Here is a 16,605-nt window from a genome sequence, read left to right as displayed (position 1 = left end):
GTTTATGCAAATGCTAAACAATATTCAGTTTGATGAAATGGTGGAGAATACTACACGAACATGCTTCATGAAGAATAGAGAGTAATTGAGGAAATGAAAATTCAATTAGCTAAGAAACTGGAGGACCTGGCAAGAATACAAGCTGACAACTACAATTCTGACAACTCTTGGAATGTGTTAAAATTGGTTCACACTCTCATCAAATTTTGGTTATCAAAATAAATAGGTTTTTTCAATGTATGCTTTGTTTGCATGTGTTTTCACTAACGTTTCTCAGCAGAAAATCTGAAGAGCAAATGTTTTGAAATATTTATATATATATATATATATATATATATATATATATATATATATATATATTTTACAGATGGCATTATTACAGTGGTGCAAGTTATTTAAAATGATTACGGCATGTAGTCCTACACAGAGTTTTCTACAGAGTGCACAAACTTAAATCTTTGACTTTTCCACATACGGTAAATATGCTAAGATAGACTTACAAAACTTTTTCTCCTTCTCTTTTTTTTTTTTTTACCACTGCTATTATAGTGTATGTACAAACAAATTTGCTGTGAATGATCACATCTACAATGGCTGTATTTTCTTTCACTCTGTATGTTGTCAAAATAATTGAAGAGTATATCCTGTGGGTAATCCTATAAACAGCTCTTCTATATGAAATGAGCTCTATAAACTGGATTATGGCACAATGCTTGTCAATTTTCTGATTCAGCTAGGTAGCTTTTACAAACATTTCAAATACGTTTTAATGTAAAAAAGAAAAAAAAAAGAAAGACAAAATGACAGTTTCTACATTCAATCTTTTTTTTTAATTGATGACATTTTCATAAATAACAATTCACTGACATTTATTAAAGCTGCTGTTCCCCAGAACTAATAAATGTAATCATAGTGGTAAGTGCTTTGCTTTCAGAGAGAAAGCGCTTCTCTCTTAAAAAGAAAAATCATTATACAACAACGTGACGCATGGACCTTACAAATCCATCCATGCCCCATCCGCTATAACATCACTTCATCACTGACACAAAGGAGGCAAGTTCTGAATGTCTGTGCTATACAAATACAAGATCAAACAGCTTTCATCTCTTCTGTGCATTGAAAATTGTAGTCACAATCAAGCCGACTTTTCATTATCAGCTTCTGAGTTTAACAGCCCAATTCTATGCTTCACATTAATATAAAAAAGTATACTTTTCAAGACCCTAATGAATTCATTTAAACATATCTCTCACCAAACTATTAAAAATATAAGTTACTGTTTAAACCAAGAGCACTTATTGCATCCATATCTTGTTTCAGAATTCAGATCTGAGTAAGACAAAATCGAGACAACTTCACCTCTGATGCCAGTCTGAAGGGAAGTTTTAACGTGCTAGACAGCTTCTTGTCTATTGTCATGCATTGATTATGTACAGATCACTCTTTTGTACAGTACTCAGCATGCAGATACTTCCTATGCTCATCTCATAAGCAGATGTACACAAACAAGCACGAGGAAATTCAGTGGATGTGTTTCTGAGGTGTAATCCACACGTCAGAAAAATTTCAGCATATCAGACTATCTCAGATTTTGCATGAACTAATGCAAAATTTCAGTTTAGACTCAATATGAATTACCGTTTCAGTCCCAGACTAATATTGACCCACACTGAATTTAGATTCCTTTAATCTAATGTTCAATAACAAAGCAGATTTGTTGACCATTTGTGCGGGGGTGTGTCATATTTGTCTTGAGGAAATGTTAGTGGCATGAGGAAACACTTTATGCAAGTTTTCTTTTGCTTTTTTAAAATATGATTCCACAACTTGAACAGAAAGCTTAACTAGATCAAATGTGAAGGTAAATGTCCTCTAACATCTCACATGTGAAAGGATTCTTTTTTTCTTTTCTTTATTTTAAACAACAGCAGCAGCAGTGGTCTATTAAGAGTGTATCCTCCAGACCACTAGGGGGAGATAAAAAGTTAAACTGCTATCATCTACAAGCACTCCTGCACATAGATGTTTTCATTTAAAAAAGGCCTATTAAACAGTACACTTTACATAATTACCATGATTTACTGCATACATTGCATTTAAACATACACATGTATCACAAAAAATGTCTCAACATCAATACTCAGTGTCACACCCAGTAGTCCACTCTCACAGCAAAGTAAAGAGCATTCAGTCTCTCAGGGGAATGCTTACAATAAATAAATAATCAGATAATACGTTTAAAAATGCTTGACATGCCACATTATAATGTAGGTCTCCCTTACTACAAACACAGTTTTTGATTTTATTTTATTTTTTTAAACACAGTGGCTTTCAGTCAAGAATGTTTATGGAGCCAAAATGAACACACAATAAAAAGCAGCCATTATTGTAGAGTAATGATATTAAGTTATTCTGAATTACGGCAAAAAAGACCATGATAAAGAACTGGCACTATGGAACCAGCATGCCTTTCATTCCTCTCTTCTATCCTGTTTCATACACACTGAAGGGATAGTCCACCCAAAAACAAAACGCTTTACTGCCATATATAGTGCAATATGAAAATAAATAAATAACAACAACATCAACAACAACAAAAAAACTGTTGATTTTTTAGCAGATGGCTTTAGTATATTGCTATATCATGGGGGATAATGAGCTCTATAATAAGTGCATCAGCAATTTTTTTTTTGGTGTGATTCATCCTTTTAAGGGTCAACCAATTTGGATTTTTCCTTTTATTTTTTTGAATGTTCACACTAAAGTTTATCAGAAACAAAAACTTCAGCCTCTTTCTTTAACCATTAACTAAACAATTGAAAAATAATCTCTTTCCACTTAAGTTTTCATACGCCAAATTCCCATTGATTTTGTCTACTTCAAAATAACTAGAAAACAATATATAATTATTTTATTGTGATTATTATTAAATAAAAATATCAAACAAAACAAGAAATGTAATAATTGCATTGTACTAGAAATTAATTTTATGCAATTTTTATTTATAGTACAACACTACGATTATAATACTTATATTTGTGCCTTGGTTGCTTTATATTTTTAAACATTAACCCATCAAGCTTTCATTTTGGTAAGCTGCCAGCCTAGAAATATATGCACTGCTGGTTTCAGAGAGAAGTGCGTCACTGTTCATTTACAGTACATGTGCATGTGCTCTCAATCTGAAACTGTTAGTGAATATATATTGAAATCAATCTGTGCAGTTTGACAATCACACTAAGCCATATCACAATATCGGTTTCTTTTTCTTTCTTTCTTTTTTTTTACATTGTGTAGCTCTAAAAAATAGTCATTATTCACTCACCCTCATGTCAAAAACTGTATGACTTCATTTATTCTGTAAAATAGAAAGAAGATGTATTTTTAAGAATGTTTTAAACATCCACACAATGAAATGACTTTCACCGTATAGCCAAAACGCAGTGTGGCATTTTTCAAAACATTGTTTGATAAAGTCAGTCATACAGGTTTGGAACAACATCAGGGTGAGTAAATCACAGAATTTATATTTTTGGGTGAAAAATCCCTTTAATTCAAAATTTCAACCCGCACTGCATCCAGTAAGATAGCCGCACTGACATCAGAGATGCGGCCTGACTGTGTGACATTGCAGTTTCTGTGATGTCACAGTAATCATCTTTAGGTTTGGGCTTCTGGTAGTGGTAACCCTGGCTCACAAGTAGCTGTGGATGGAGCCAGACCCGTTGCTCCCCGACAGAGCAGTCCCTTTGCTGTCGCTGCAGATGCTTCCCCTCCGTTGAAGTTCCTGTACGGTCTTCGCGGAGGTCCACGGCGCGAGGGAGGAGCTCTACGTAGGCACATGGAAGGGAAGCTAAACCCAGCCAGACAGCAGCCTGGACAAGTAATGACATCGTCTTGTTCGTTAGTGGGAGGTAAAGGCTCCGGGGCGGGGCCTCTGTATCCATTCAGTCTTGCCCACGCCATTGGCCGCCCAGGCCTCAGCAGTCCATTGTTATTGTCCAAACGGGGAAGGGGAGGTAATAACGGTGGACCGTTAGAGATGGGTGTAGCCCAACCATTAGACTGCACGGACGAGGAATAAGAAGAACCGCTGATAAGCCGCTTCCCTGACACGTTTCCTTCTGCCGTGTCGGGCGAGCTGCTACAGTCCATGGGCTCTGTGAGGCTCAGGCCCTCCTTCTCCACATCGTCATCTTCCTCTTCCTCTTCTACCCTGTCTAAAGACACCATATCTAAGTCTAGAATCAGGCCTGAGCCCTCCACCGCATCTTGCCGGACTTCCACCTCTTTCTCTTTCACCCCATCTCTCAGTTCTTCAGTCCCCCCCTCCTCTTCCTGGCCCTCTTGGTCTCGGAACGGCAGCTGTCGCCCCAGCTCGGGAGTGCACGGCAGGGAGCGACACCTTCGAGGGGGTCCTCGGAGCCCGGGGCTCCTGTTTAGTGGTGGGGAGGCGCAGGGGTCTGGAGGTGGTGGAAGGGTAAAGGTAAGAGAGATGACAGATTTGCTAGGGGTGTCGAAGAGCTTGATACGACCACCGTTGAGGTCTTGGCGAAGAGAGAATGGGTTGACCCGTGCAGGTGTGCCTAAACACGGTGATGTGGCAGGAGGCAATACGTCTGACTGACTACGGGACAGGCGCTGGTCACCGGGATGGCATGGCGAGCTTCTCCTCCTATACGGGCTGACGTCAACGGCAATGGGTTCTGAGGAAACAAGAATGGGTTGTCTAAAGACTAGTAAAACTGAAAAATAATTTCTTGGTGAATGCTATAAAAAGAGTGATTTAAAAGTGATTTTAAAAATGGGTAAATATTTGTAATCTTTAAAGTTGAGTTCTGGAAGAAGCTGTTAACTGGTCAAATATATTTAAATCATTCAATACACTATTTACAACTTTTTAATACAACTTTTTTTTTTTAAGTAAAATCTTTATTTTTATTTTTGATATTAAAAGCCTTTACTGTCACTTTTGATTAATTTACTGCATCACTGTTGAACAAAAGAATATCTATCTATATAGATATATATATATATTAGGGGTGTAACGGTTCACAAAATTCACGGTTCGGTTCGATACGATACACTGATGTCACGGTTCGGTTCGGTTCGGTTCGATACGTTTTAGATACAGCAAAATGTAAAAACATCTCAACTTTTCAGAATGCCGCAAGCGCACCGCGGGTCATGTGACAAGAACCAACCAATCAGCTTCATCCTTTCCCGTAACAACGTTGAGAGCTCAGCCAAGATGAAGGAACAGCTGATCATAGTTGTATATGGATTGCAATTTTGAAATAAATTCAGTAGCAGAGCTACTGCAAGCGATTTTTAGAGCTGCAAATCCATTTATCCTTCGCTGAAATTTCCGCGTCTCATGGAGAGAGCACGTCATTGTTGCTTAGCAAAGACAGACGCCTCATGAGCGCTTCTGCCCAAGCGCTTTGGAAAGGAGGAGAAAGACGCGCTTAGCGTTTTCCATGCGTTTTTAGGCACGATATGTGAACGGCCCCTAAGGCGCTCGCTCACTCAGCACGCGCTGAAGGCTCGTTGCAAAATGTCTAATGCATTTAACAGACCAGAAATATAAGATCCTAAAATAACCAACAGGTCTGGTGTTTGGGTTGGATTCCCTGTAAGCTATAGTGTCTAAATGCTGCAGGGATAGTTTGCTGCGTGCATGTTTCTCCTTTTTTTCGTCTTTTCCCAGATAGTACTGACGCATATATCCCAGATATTCCCGCTGGTTTTTTTTTTTTTTTTTTTTTGTAATCCCGCTGGTGTACCCTGTCATGTTGCAGATGCGACATACCGTTGTTTTTTTATCCACCACTCTCTTGCCATCACCATTATAGCTTAAAGGGAATCCAAAGTGCACCCAAACACCAGACCTGTTGGTTATTGGAGGATCTTCTCATTTCTAGTCTGTTAAAAGCATTGGCTATTTTGCAACGAGCCTTCAGCGCGTACTGAGTGAGCGAGCGCCTGCCCTGAGTAGCCTAACATAAACATATAAGATGGTGTTTTTTTCTTCTTCGGGAGTGTCAGGGGCGTTGCCTGTTACGTTGTTTGGGTTATTGGGCTACCTTGTTGAACGCATATCATTATATTTCTTTCTCTCTCTTTTTTTTTTTTTTTTCAAATATAATTAATTACTCCAACGAACCGTTCGGTATACATAATGCGTACCGCGTACCGAACCGAAAGCGTCGTACCGAACGGTTCAATACGAATACGCGTATCGTTACACCCCTAATATATATATATATATATATATATATATATATATATATATATATCTATATAGATAGATATATATATATATAATATCTTAATCCTACTGACCCCAAACTGTTTAACAATAGTGTATGTATAATTTATTTATTTATTACCCAATATTATTAAATAAATGGATTACACTGATACAGTGCCTATGCTATCTGTAACATACTTACCTAGGATGACTGGAACCTCACTCATCTTCCTCTCTCTCTCTATCCTCTCAAGTGTAAGTACTATTTCAGAGAAGGCAGGACGACTGTCTGCACTCATCTACCACAGAAAGAGAAGAACAAATTATAAACACACCTGAGAGCATGACATTTGCCATTTCATACCATACTATACTCTGTGTTTCTGAATTTCTGTATATGAGTGTTATATGCATATTTGGCTTACACTGCAGCAATTGTAAGCCAGGTGAAGGAATGAAGGTGGACAGTCTCCCACCATTTGCTCAAAGGCGTCCACATCTAGTCCAAAATCCTGCAGACAGACAGATGGAAGTTACACACATGCTGCTCTGATCAGACATCTTTTCACACATAGACAAATTTGAGATTAATCTTAAGCTTCGCAATAGTGAACACTGTGTTGCTTTCTAAAAATGTTACAAAATAGTAAAATATAAAATATCCATTTTGTGAAAATAGACCAGCCTTCACCAGCAGAGGGAGGCAACACTCTTAAAATGAGCGACTGATATCAAAGTCTAAACTGCAGTGGTCATGAAAAATTTACATCAGTGTATTCTTAAAATTGGACCTGGATACATTATATGGTTACTTATATGTACACACATCATATTTAGAAAATAATAATAATAATAAAAATGGGAGCAAATAAAACAAAACCAAAATAATTAATTATTTTTGCACTCATTTGATTATGTTTTAATATGACATACATTTTTTTGATACATTTTGAGTTTTAATACAATTACAGAATATCAACATTTCAGTTATCACAACCTCGTCACATGAAATATAAACATCCAAGCTTTAAGGCTTGTCATAGATTAAATTTAGCCATTAAATTAATTTTGCACAGAATTATTATTTTGTAGGCTTGCATCTATGTCTGGTAAACCAGCTACATGACTTTGTGGTTTATTCTGTGCTTCATGTGGCGGTGTGTGCAGTTGTATGATGTACCTCTGTTCTAGGGAGGATATCTGGGTCAGCCTCAATTCGAGCAATAATCTCACAAAGGATTATACCGTAGGAAAAAACATCCACCTATGGTATGAAAATGTGATGAATAAAGTTACACAAGCACACAAGTAGAGTTGGACATTGATTTGTTAGTGTTCAAAGACAGGATACCTTCTCATTGTACAGCTCTCCTCTTAACATTTCTGGAGCCATCCAGTAGGGGGAGCCCACAACAGCCAACGGCTGCTTCTCAGCACCGTCACTGCACACAAGCAAGACAAAGCATACATCAATATTTGGACTATGTTTGGAATATAGGCTTCTTGGATGGCCATCCTACTTTTGCTTGTATCTCCGGTTAAGTCCTGATCCATTTAAAATGTCATCATCAAATGTGTGAATAAAGCTGTATTATTTGTGTGTAAAAGAAGAGATGCACTGACCTGTAATCAGGGATTTTCTCTGCCAGTCCAAAGTCCCCAACCACAGCGGTAAAAACACCACTGTCACAACGCACCAGACAATTCTGTATAGTACAGTAGTATAGTCAGGGTATTTGATAACGTATTTAATGTTAGGATATTGTTTTGTGTGTCAATGTTTTTAACCTTATAGTCTTATTTAAAGAATGCTGCAGTGATTATGTATTTTTGAAGGACAAGACCCAAAACTAGTTAGCATTTTAGCACTTCCATCCTGGTTCCATCGTCCTAAAGTCAATAGGTTTTTTAAACAGGTTTTTGGTTTTGAAGGCCTAAAATAAGGTCTGTGGTAAACACAAAGGCAGGATATTTTAGCATTTTATTCTATGACAAAAAAAAAAAAAAAAAAAAAACTCTTTTAGCATTTAGTTGTCTTGAAAATGGTGGTTGCTAACAAGTGGCTAAATGGGACTACATAGGGTGTCAAAGATTTTTTAGAATTTACCAGAAATAGCTTAATTTTTTTTCTTCTTCACTTATTACTTCTAGAGATTGTATTTTGGCTTCAAAAATAATCAAATTTGTGTTACTTTGTGAATATTATCATGCTGAACAAAATATGTTAGAATCATACATTTCTGCTAATCGTAGTTTATTTTCTGCATTAATTCAAAAGCAATTGGAAAATCTAATTTTGTCAAGGAAACCAGGATGATGCTAACTTCTGGGCTGGCCTACAAAAATATGACAACACAGCAACACTCTTAACACCAGCATGCAACAATCACAAAATGAACAGACATAGCTGCTGTCACAATAAACCATATATAACTGAGTATGTACCTTTGATGTAAGATCTCGATGGAAAATGCCCTTGCTGTGTAGATACTGCAGCCCTCTTGCAATGTCCAGAGACAGACCTATCCTCACACTCCATGACAGATATATGTCACTGTCCAGCAGCTGCTCAAGGTTGCCCCCATTTATGTACTGTAAACATAGTGACAATACAGTTATCAACACATCAACCTGATAGTTAATTTACTCCTAAAGTCTGTGCATTTTCTGTGCAACGTCTTACCTCCGTGAGAGCATGAAGCTGTCCTTCATGAACACACACCCCCAAAAACCTAATGAAGGTGAGAACAACTATTTATTTTCTATATATTTTGGATTCCTTTTGTGAACAAGCATCTTTAACCTAAGGTAATTTCCCAACAGGTTACATCAAATCTCATTTTTATCACATTCAAGTCAGACTCTTCAAACACACGACCCAAGATAAATGTTATTTATAATCATTGCATTGTAGTACTTTGAAATCATTCCATGCCTACAGAGAGAAGTATTCCCTGTTTTATGTACAAAAAGGGAAAATGCTGAATCTCACACCTGAGGATGTTAGGGTGGCAAAGGCGGTTCATGAGTTGCACCTCTCTCAGCATGTTGGCTTTGTTACTAGCCATTGTATTCATCTTCAGAGCCATCACCTGCCCTGTGATCCTGTGCTGCACCTGCAAAATACATACACACACTTATTCGGAGACACTAATAAAAAAGGTAGTACATGTAGTACACCAGAGATACCCAAACCAGACCCATGACCTTCGGCTCACAATGCTACAGGTTGTATTCAGCCAGAATAAGTATTTTACTGCCGCTGGTACCGCAACCATTTCTTTAGCAAATGCATTTGCAGCTTTTGACTGCCAAGTGGCACTTTAACTGTAGACTTGCCAGTTTAACCATAGGCGAACATATCAAAGCTCATTTTTGAGAGTAGCATTCAACCTCGCCTTGCCATTGGGTTAGATTTGACTGTTGGTGTCAGCTAATAATCTAAGAAACACTGTTAGAAGAATTCATATTCACAAGAACAAATGTAGTACTTTTGAACTTATGTGAATGTGTTTGGTGTTTATGACAAGACTGTGAGCCAAGTGCAGTATTATTTATGTGATTTAATACAATGTTATAATTGGATCCTATGTATATCAGGAGAGGGTGGAAAAAATGAGAGAAAAGTAGAGTGATTTAGGCATAACATAATTTCTAATTAATCTTTTAGTTTTAACATTTTATATACATTTTTGAAATTATCATTGAAATGTTAAGAATATGACTGAATACGATTTTAAATGTAAATTTGAATATTATATATATCTGAATATAATGCAATTTACTTTCAGCCTCCGGCCCTCAATCAAGTTAGATTTTTGGCCCTTTGTAGTAAACGGTTTGGGCATTTCTGACTATTTAAAATCATTTTGGTCAAAGGCAATAGACATTGTTGTAAATTTTCCACAAGTGGTTATGTTTTTCTGAATGTATTTATATTATTGAACACAGCCTATATATACACACTCCTATACAGGAGATACATCAATAGGTGGATTTCCACAACATGTCTTGTTCAGTGAAAATCACAACTAATAGTTTGGTATAAAATCATGCTTCTGTATGTATAACCATGTATATGTATAGCCATTCAGTCATGTAAATGACCTGCATTTAGGATAAAATCTTTGTACATCTGCACAATGGTATATAAAGCATTTTCTGGCCCTACTAGGCAGAATTTCAACCATGCATTAGAGTGATTTGCCATTAAATGTGAGGCTAGTAAAGGAGATGAGAATATAAAATCTAGTGGAAGATTGAGAGGCTGTTGGGATTTGTACGACAATAATGCAATAGTTGCATTAGTGTATATAGGTTTGGATTAAATATGGCTCTGTGAATATGAGTTAGAGAGAGTTGGAGAAAGATCCAGTACAGCATGCTGAGTATTAACAGCCATTAGGGCACTAATAGGCTTTCTGGATTTCCCATCATCCCACCTAACAAGCTGGAACCCAGGACATCATCACAACGTCACATACAAAACGTGGGCTTCAACCACTATGATCACCAAACACCATATCATCCAACATGTAAATATCAGATATTGGACTGACTTTGATTTATAACTATTTGTGAACCGCATATCAACAATACATTCCTTAATCATACTCTGTCATTTGTCATTTAGACATAATTCTTCTATTTTGCTATGACAACTAATTTTAATAAATGTTGACTTCTAAAAAGGAAAATAAAAGACAAATTAGTTTCATTAAAGCGATCGTTCACCCAAAAATTAAAATTCTGTAATTAATTACTCACTCTCATGTCGTCCCAAACCCGTAAGGACTTTGTTCATTTTCAGAAAGCAACCTTAGATTTTTTTTTGATGAAATCCGAGAGCTTTCTGACCCTGCATAGACAGCAATGAAACTGAAACATTCCCAGGCCCAGAAAGGTAGTAAGGACGTCATAAAAATAGTCCATGTGACATCAGTGGTTCAACCGTCATTTTATTAAGCTTCGAGAATACTTTTTGTACGCAAAGAAAACAAAAATAATAACTTTATTCAACAATTCTTCTTTTCCGTGTCAGTGTCCTTACTATGTTTCTGGGCCTGTGAACGTTTCAGTTGCATTGCGGTCTATGCAGGGTCAGAAACCTCTTGGATTTCATCAAAAGAAAAATCTTAGGTTGCTTTCTTTCGTGAGTCCTTCCGAGTGTGGAATGACATGAGGCTGAGTAATTAATGACAGAATTTTCCTTTTTGAGTGAACAATCCCTTTGAACTGAATGTAATTGCCTACTGTACAACAAAATAAATGTTCACAAAAAAGTGCCATAACAGCTCTGGTTTTTGTTATTTATAGAAAACAATAAAAGTCAGGCACTGGAAATTTGTAGACCTATTTAGTTAGTTCATATTTTAAAATGTATGCTCACATTGCTGTAGTTGTAGAATTGAAAATAATCTGTAATCCTGATTTAACTAACCACTAATGAAGAATTACAGCTACTAAATAGCTGTAATAAATATAATAAATATGCTAATGACACCTGCAAAAAACAAAAGAAAAAGTACATAAAAAAACAAAAAGGATAAGATAAATTTATATTATGATCCACAATGTTATTAAAAAGTATTTAAAGGAGTCTCCATTATTAAATATGGGACAAATTGAGTTCAGTTGCAGACATGTTTTGCTAATATCAAAATGATGTTAAACAAATAACCAAGGCTATTTTTCATTATTTAATTTTGAGAGGAAAATCAGAGGGCCAATGGCTGATAGATGCAAAAACTTTCAGATGAAACCAATCAACTATTTGTGACTTGCACGAGACATTCGACAGAGGAATGGGCAAATAAACACACACCCCTCTGTGAAGAGGACGACAGATTAGGGCAGGCTGGTAATCAGATTATGCTGTGGAGTACAACCAACCTGTTTTATCATTAATCATAGACACTGTTGCTCTTAACATGGACACATATGACACTGTTGTACTGTTGCAACAGTATACACAACACAAGATGACTAAGATTTAGTGATAACTAAAGCTATTACATGTAATTTGTGTGACTGTGTAGATGTTTCAATGCATTCAAATTCAAGTGTATTCTTACAAGTTTCTTTAAACTAAAGATTTAAAAAAAATTTAACAACTGTTTATTGAAATTTTATTTTGGGAACAGTAGTATAAAACAAAAAGCAACTGTGCAAACGTAGAACCCCTCCTGACCCATCCCACCCCCTGGTAGACTTTATATGTAATTGTTGTTGTTGTTGAGAAATGATCACACAATATAGGTTTCTTTACGGTGATATTCTCCAATGAATATGTACCATAAAAATGGTAACACATCACCTGGTTGAAATTATTATTTAACATCACTGTATCAACCTAAATACATTAATTTATACCAACTAAGCTTTTACTGGTAAACACAAAGTTAATAACCAAATAAATACATAAAAGCAATTAAGTCTATAATTGTGGAATATCTGTTTCACACACACGTATATCAACCGTGATCACCGATAACGAACAAAAGACTGACTCGTTCTTGAATCAAGAACCGTTTCTGTCGGATGCATCTGATTCGTGAACCGAGGAGCTAATAATACTGCGCATGTGTGATTCAGCATGAAGCAGACCGACACACAGAGCGTCTGAACTGAATTGAATTTCTTCAATTTATTGAATCGTTTTGAATTGAATTTATTGAATCGAACTGTCTGAAAGAACCGGTTCATGGAAAAGAACCGAACTTCTCATCACTTCTGGTGATCCGAAAACCGATGAAACCGGATCTTTAGTCGAGAACGAGTCAATCTATCTGGCTCGGTGTTCATCTTCAGTTCTCTTTTCACAGCAGTTCAGTCAGTATACTGTTTGAGTACATGAATTACTCCGGGATATTGGTTTGTTTGAACTCAGATGGAGTGTCAGCCACAATAAAAAAAGTTAACAGCTTAAGTCATTTGTGGATTAATGCGTAGTGGAGACGCGAACCATTTGAAACGATTCAGTTCGGTTTGGTGAACTGGTTCAAGAAGATCCAGTTACATCGAGTGATTCATTCGCGAACCGGATATCACTAAACTGCAGTGTTTTGAACGCGCTCACAACAGACAAGGAAGAGAAGACAATGCTGAATAAAGTTGTAGTTTTTGCTATTTTTGGACCAAAATGTATTTTCAATGCTTCAAAAAATTCTAACTGACCCTCTGATGTCACATGGAGTACTATGAAGATGTTTTTATTAATTTTCTGGACATGGACAGTATACCATACACACAGTTTCAATGGAGGGACTGAGAGCTCTCAGACTAAATCTAAAATATCTTAAACTGTGTTCCAAAGAACGGAGGTCTTACGGGTTTGGAATAACATGAGGGTAAGTTCATTTTAATATTTGGGTGAACTAACCCTTTAATTTCTACTATAAACTGTAGTTTAAGGTTGTAGTGTGATTATTGGATTGTTGGAATATATATATATATATATATATATATATATATATATATATATATATATATATATATATATGTGTGTGTGTGTGTGTGTGTGTATGGTACCAATTGGGTGTTTTAAATTATGCAAACTCCTCCTGCTTCCATCCCAAACTTGATTTAAAGAGCATCAAAAGTTGTAACCAAACATCAATCAGAAAGAGCATGAGTCATGAGCACTGCAATAACCCTACGGCAGAAGATAAAATGAGAAAGGGTTACCTTGAAGACTTCTGAGAAGAACCCGGAACCGATTTTTTCACAACAAAAATCGTCAATTCTTGCCAGGCTGGACACGGCACTTCGCAGAGCCCGGTACGATGACGGACGTATCCGGTTAGGCCCGTGAAGGGCATGCATAGGAGGTTCGCATGGTTCTTGGTTCTCATCTTGATCCATAATGATGGACAGGCAGGCAGCGGGTCCCTTTAACGCAACCAAGTCCAAACATCCATATCCCGAGTGAGACGCACTACAAATAATTGCTTACAAAAACAGCTCAATTACTAATAAAAGGTTGTACAATGCTGTAAACCACATAAAAAAAACTAGCCGATTAAATATTCTCCAAAAAGGGCAGAAGAACACAAATGATGAAAAGTGCGCTCGGGCTCTTTCCCGAGTGATGCGGTTGCCATGGTTCGTAATCCCGGTCGGTCGCGTGGTTCTTAAATCAGTCTTTACTCCAAAAAGGTCGCGCGTTATCGCCGTTCCGATAAGCAGATCTCTAAGTTAGCTGTAGCCGGTAGCTTCAGTCCCAGCGACGTTTACTAACAAACCGCCTGCAAAAGAGGGGGTTAAATGTGGTTTTAAAAATTAGCAATGATGCTTCATTACATTTTCATAGGCATGGGCTTATGAATCACACTGAGCCGAATAAACGGCGACAGCAAGTACAATTGTCCCAAATATGGAGACATGCAGCTATAACGTACATGGGACTAATCTTATTGCAAGCTCTTTAAATAAACACAGAATACAGCAAAATAATTCCAGAGGGCACAAGAAATGCGGTGTGTCCGCACCATCTGTCAAGCTTGGCTACAGAAAGGATCCATTGCGGATTGTTGCTGAAATTGCATGACCGCTAAAGGGCTTGCTCTGAATGCAATTTGCTTTTCACCTTTATCGATTTTCAAAGCAAATACCGTCTTACAGACTTAAGGCTTTATTATTTTCTATTAGACATGCGATATAATTATAAAAGCATCTTTAAGTATGCACATGCAACCGAGGACGACATGCATGTATCCGGGCCCATGCAGCTGCCCTAGAATACGGCACTGTACCTGGATTTAGTAGGATCGAAGAAAATATTTTCTCGTTTAGGTACCAACGTTGCATTTAGCAGATCTTCAGCGTTTTGTCTGTAACATCTCGTTCGCTAGCTGTCACTGTCCGTCTCGGCCATAGTGAAACGCGAATGCCGCTTGTATATTTGCCCGTTCATTGGTGAAGAAGAGGGGCAGGTCTAGGCAAGGCTGGATTTTGCGCGTTGAGCATGCGCAGGAAATGCTCCAACGTGTGCCAGTGTGATTCTGCACTATTGCGATTCTGCACTGCATTCTTCATTTTGTGTCTGCATTCGGCACGTCATGCAAATTTAAACTTAAATGAGTTTGAAAGCGGTGCATAAGCACATCAAAAATACGTTTTACATTTGCCTTTATTTGTGATATGAGCTTTTGTAGTTTGGCTTCTGATTGGCTGCATAATACATCGATCAAACATTCGAGCCAATGAGCGGCCAGTGCGCTGGCGTGGCTGAACTATGATGTCATCTTTACGTTTCATGTCACACTGCAACGTCCATAGACGTGCAGCAGTCCTTGTTTGGGATGATATCATCGCCGTGAGTCAGCAGACAAAACCAGGCCACTGACTAATCATTTGAAATGAAAGTGTTGCATCATGTCATTTTAGTCGCTTTTATTACAATACGCAATTATTTCCATGCTTCCTCTCATCCCTGTGAAAGAAGCCTTTCTTTTACCATCTAAGCTGAACGATTTGGGAAATAGGTTTCATATAAATATCACTTTAGTGACATTATTGAAACCTAACCCATTGAATATGCACATATGTTTAACCTGAAATATAACATTATTTCTAGTTTGAAATGTTTTTTAAAATAATAAGCCTACCTAAATGTTAGTTTTGTGTGTGTGTGTGTGTGTGTGTGTGTGTGTGTAAGTATTGGCGATTGGCCATAATAAATGTTTAGTTAAAAAACTAGTGTATGCTTGTATTGTAAAAAAAAAAAAAATAAATAAAAAAAAACAATTGGCTTCATAAATTTGGACAGTGAGTTATAAGTTCAAGGAATTTAATTCAATCAATTGAAAGTTGTCAGAGTTCATATTGGTGATTCTCATTTGATATGTTCCTAAAAACTGCATATAATCATATATTCAAATAAAATGTCATACAATTATTGATGAATTAGTTTTTTTGTTGTTGGATCACACTACATTTTACAGGCCCTAGTTAGCACAGGGAAAGAGTGCAAATAGTTATTTGTAAGGAGCTAAACATCTGATATTTGGCACTGGCAAATACATTAATATTTACAAACTTCTCGGTTTTTTTGTTAACGTTTTCAGTTTTGGATTAAGAATATTATTGGCTATAACATAAGGCTATTGTTTTACGTGTAGCCTAATTCATATTTCAATGTGGTGAAGAAAAAAAGAGAAAGTATTGGCAAGGCAAAACACGGTTTGGAAGAATATTTTTTTTTATGTACTTGCTCATTAATTCACACACACACACACACACACACACACACACACACACACACACACACACACACACACACACACACACACACACACACACATACACACACACACACACTAATAATTTTGAAAAGTCAGTGCTGATTAAAA

At 36.9% G+C, this 16,605-nt stretch overlaps 1 protein-coding gene across 1 annotated transcript; it reads right to left on the bottom strand.

Moving 5' to 3' along the window:
- Window positions 1–815: 815 nt before the first annotated feature.
- Window positions 816–15,212, bottom strand: tesk1a (testis associated actin remodelling kinase 1a). Its single transcript, XM_026250048.1, has 11 exons — window positions 15,007–15,212; window positions 13,940–14,499; window positions 9,248–9,369; window positions 8,937–8,985; window positions 8,699–8,845; window positions 7,877–7,959; window positions 7,605–7,695; window positions 7,434–7,517; window positions 6,679–6,765; window positions 6,456–6,552; window positions 816–4,706 (listed from the first exon to the last, which is right to left on the bottom strand). Exons 2-11 carry the CDS (start codon window positions 14,114–14,116, stop codon window positions 3,661–3,663), a joined length of 1,983 nt encoding a protein of 660 aa, XP_026105833.1. The 5' UTR covers window positions 14,117–14,499; window positions 15,007–15,212; the 3' UTR covers window positions 816–3,660.
- Between the last annotated feature and the right edge of the window lie 1,393 nt (window positions 15,213–16,605).

This window comes from Carassius auratus, chromosome 1 (genome assembly GCF_003368295.1).
Source record: "Carassius auratus strain Wakin chromosome 1, ASM336829v1, whole genome shotgun sequence".
Lineage (NCBI taxonomy): Eukaryota > Metazoa > Chordata > Actinopteri > Cypriniformes > Cyprinidae > Carassius > Carassius auratus.
This window is presented reverse-complemented; position numbering and strand designations above follow the sequence as displayed.

What these genes read in the sequence shown, in the direction of transcription:
- tesk1a (XM_026250048.1), bottom strand. Translation starts at nt 14,116, where the DNA reads ATGGATCAAGATGAGAACCAAGAACCATGCGAACCTCCTATGCATGCC. An exon ending in TCTTCTCAGAAGTCTTCAAG is followed by an intron (nt 9,370 to 13,939) that starts GTAACCCTTTCT and finishes TGTATTTTGCAG; the next exon opens with GTGCAGCACAGGATCACAGG. An exon ending in ATCGAGATCTTACATCAAAG is followed by an intron (nt 7,960 to 8,698) that starts GTACATACTCAG and finishes TGTACTATACAG; the next exon opens with AATTGTCTGGTGCGTTGTGA.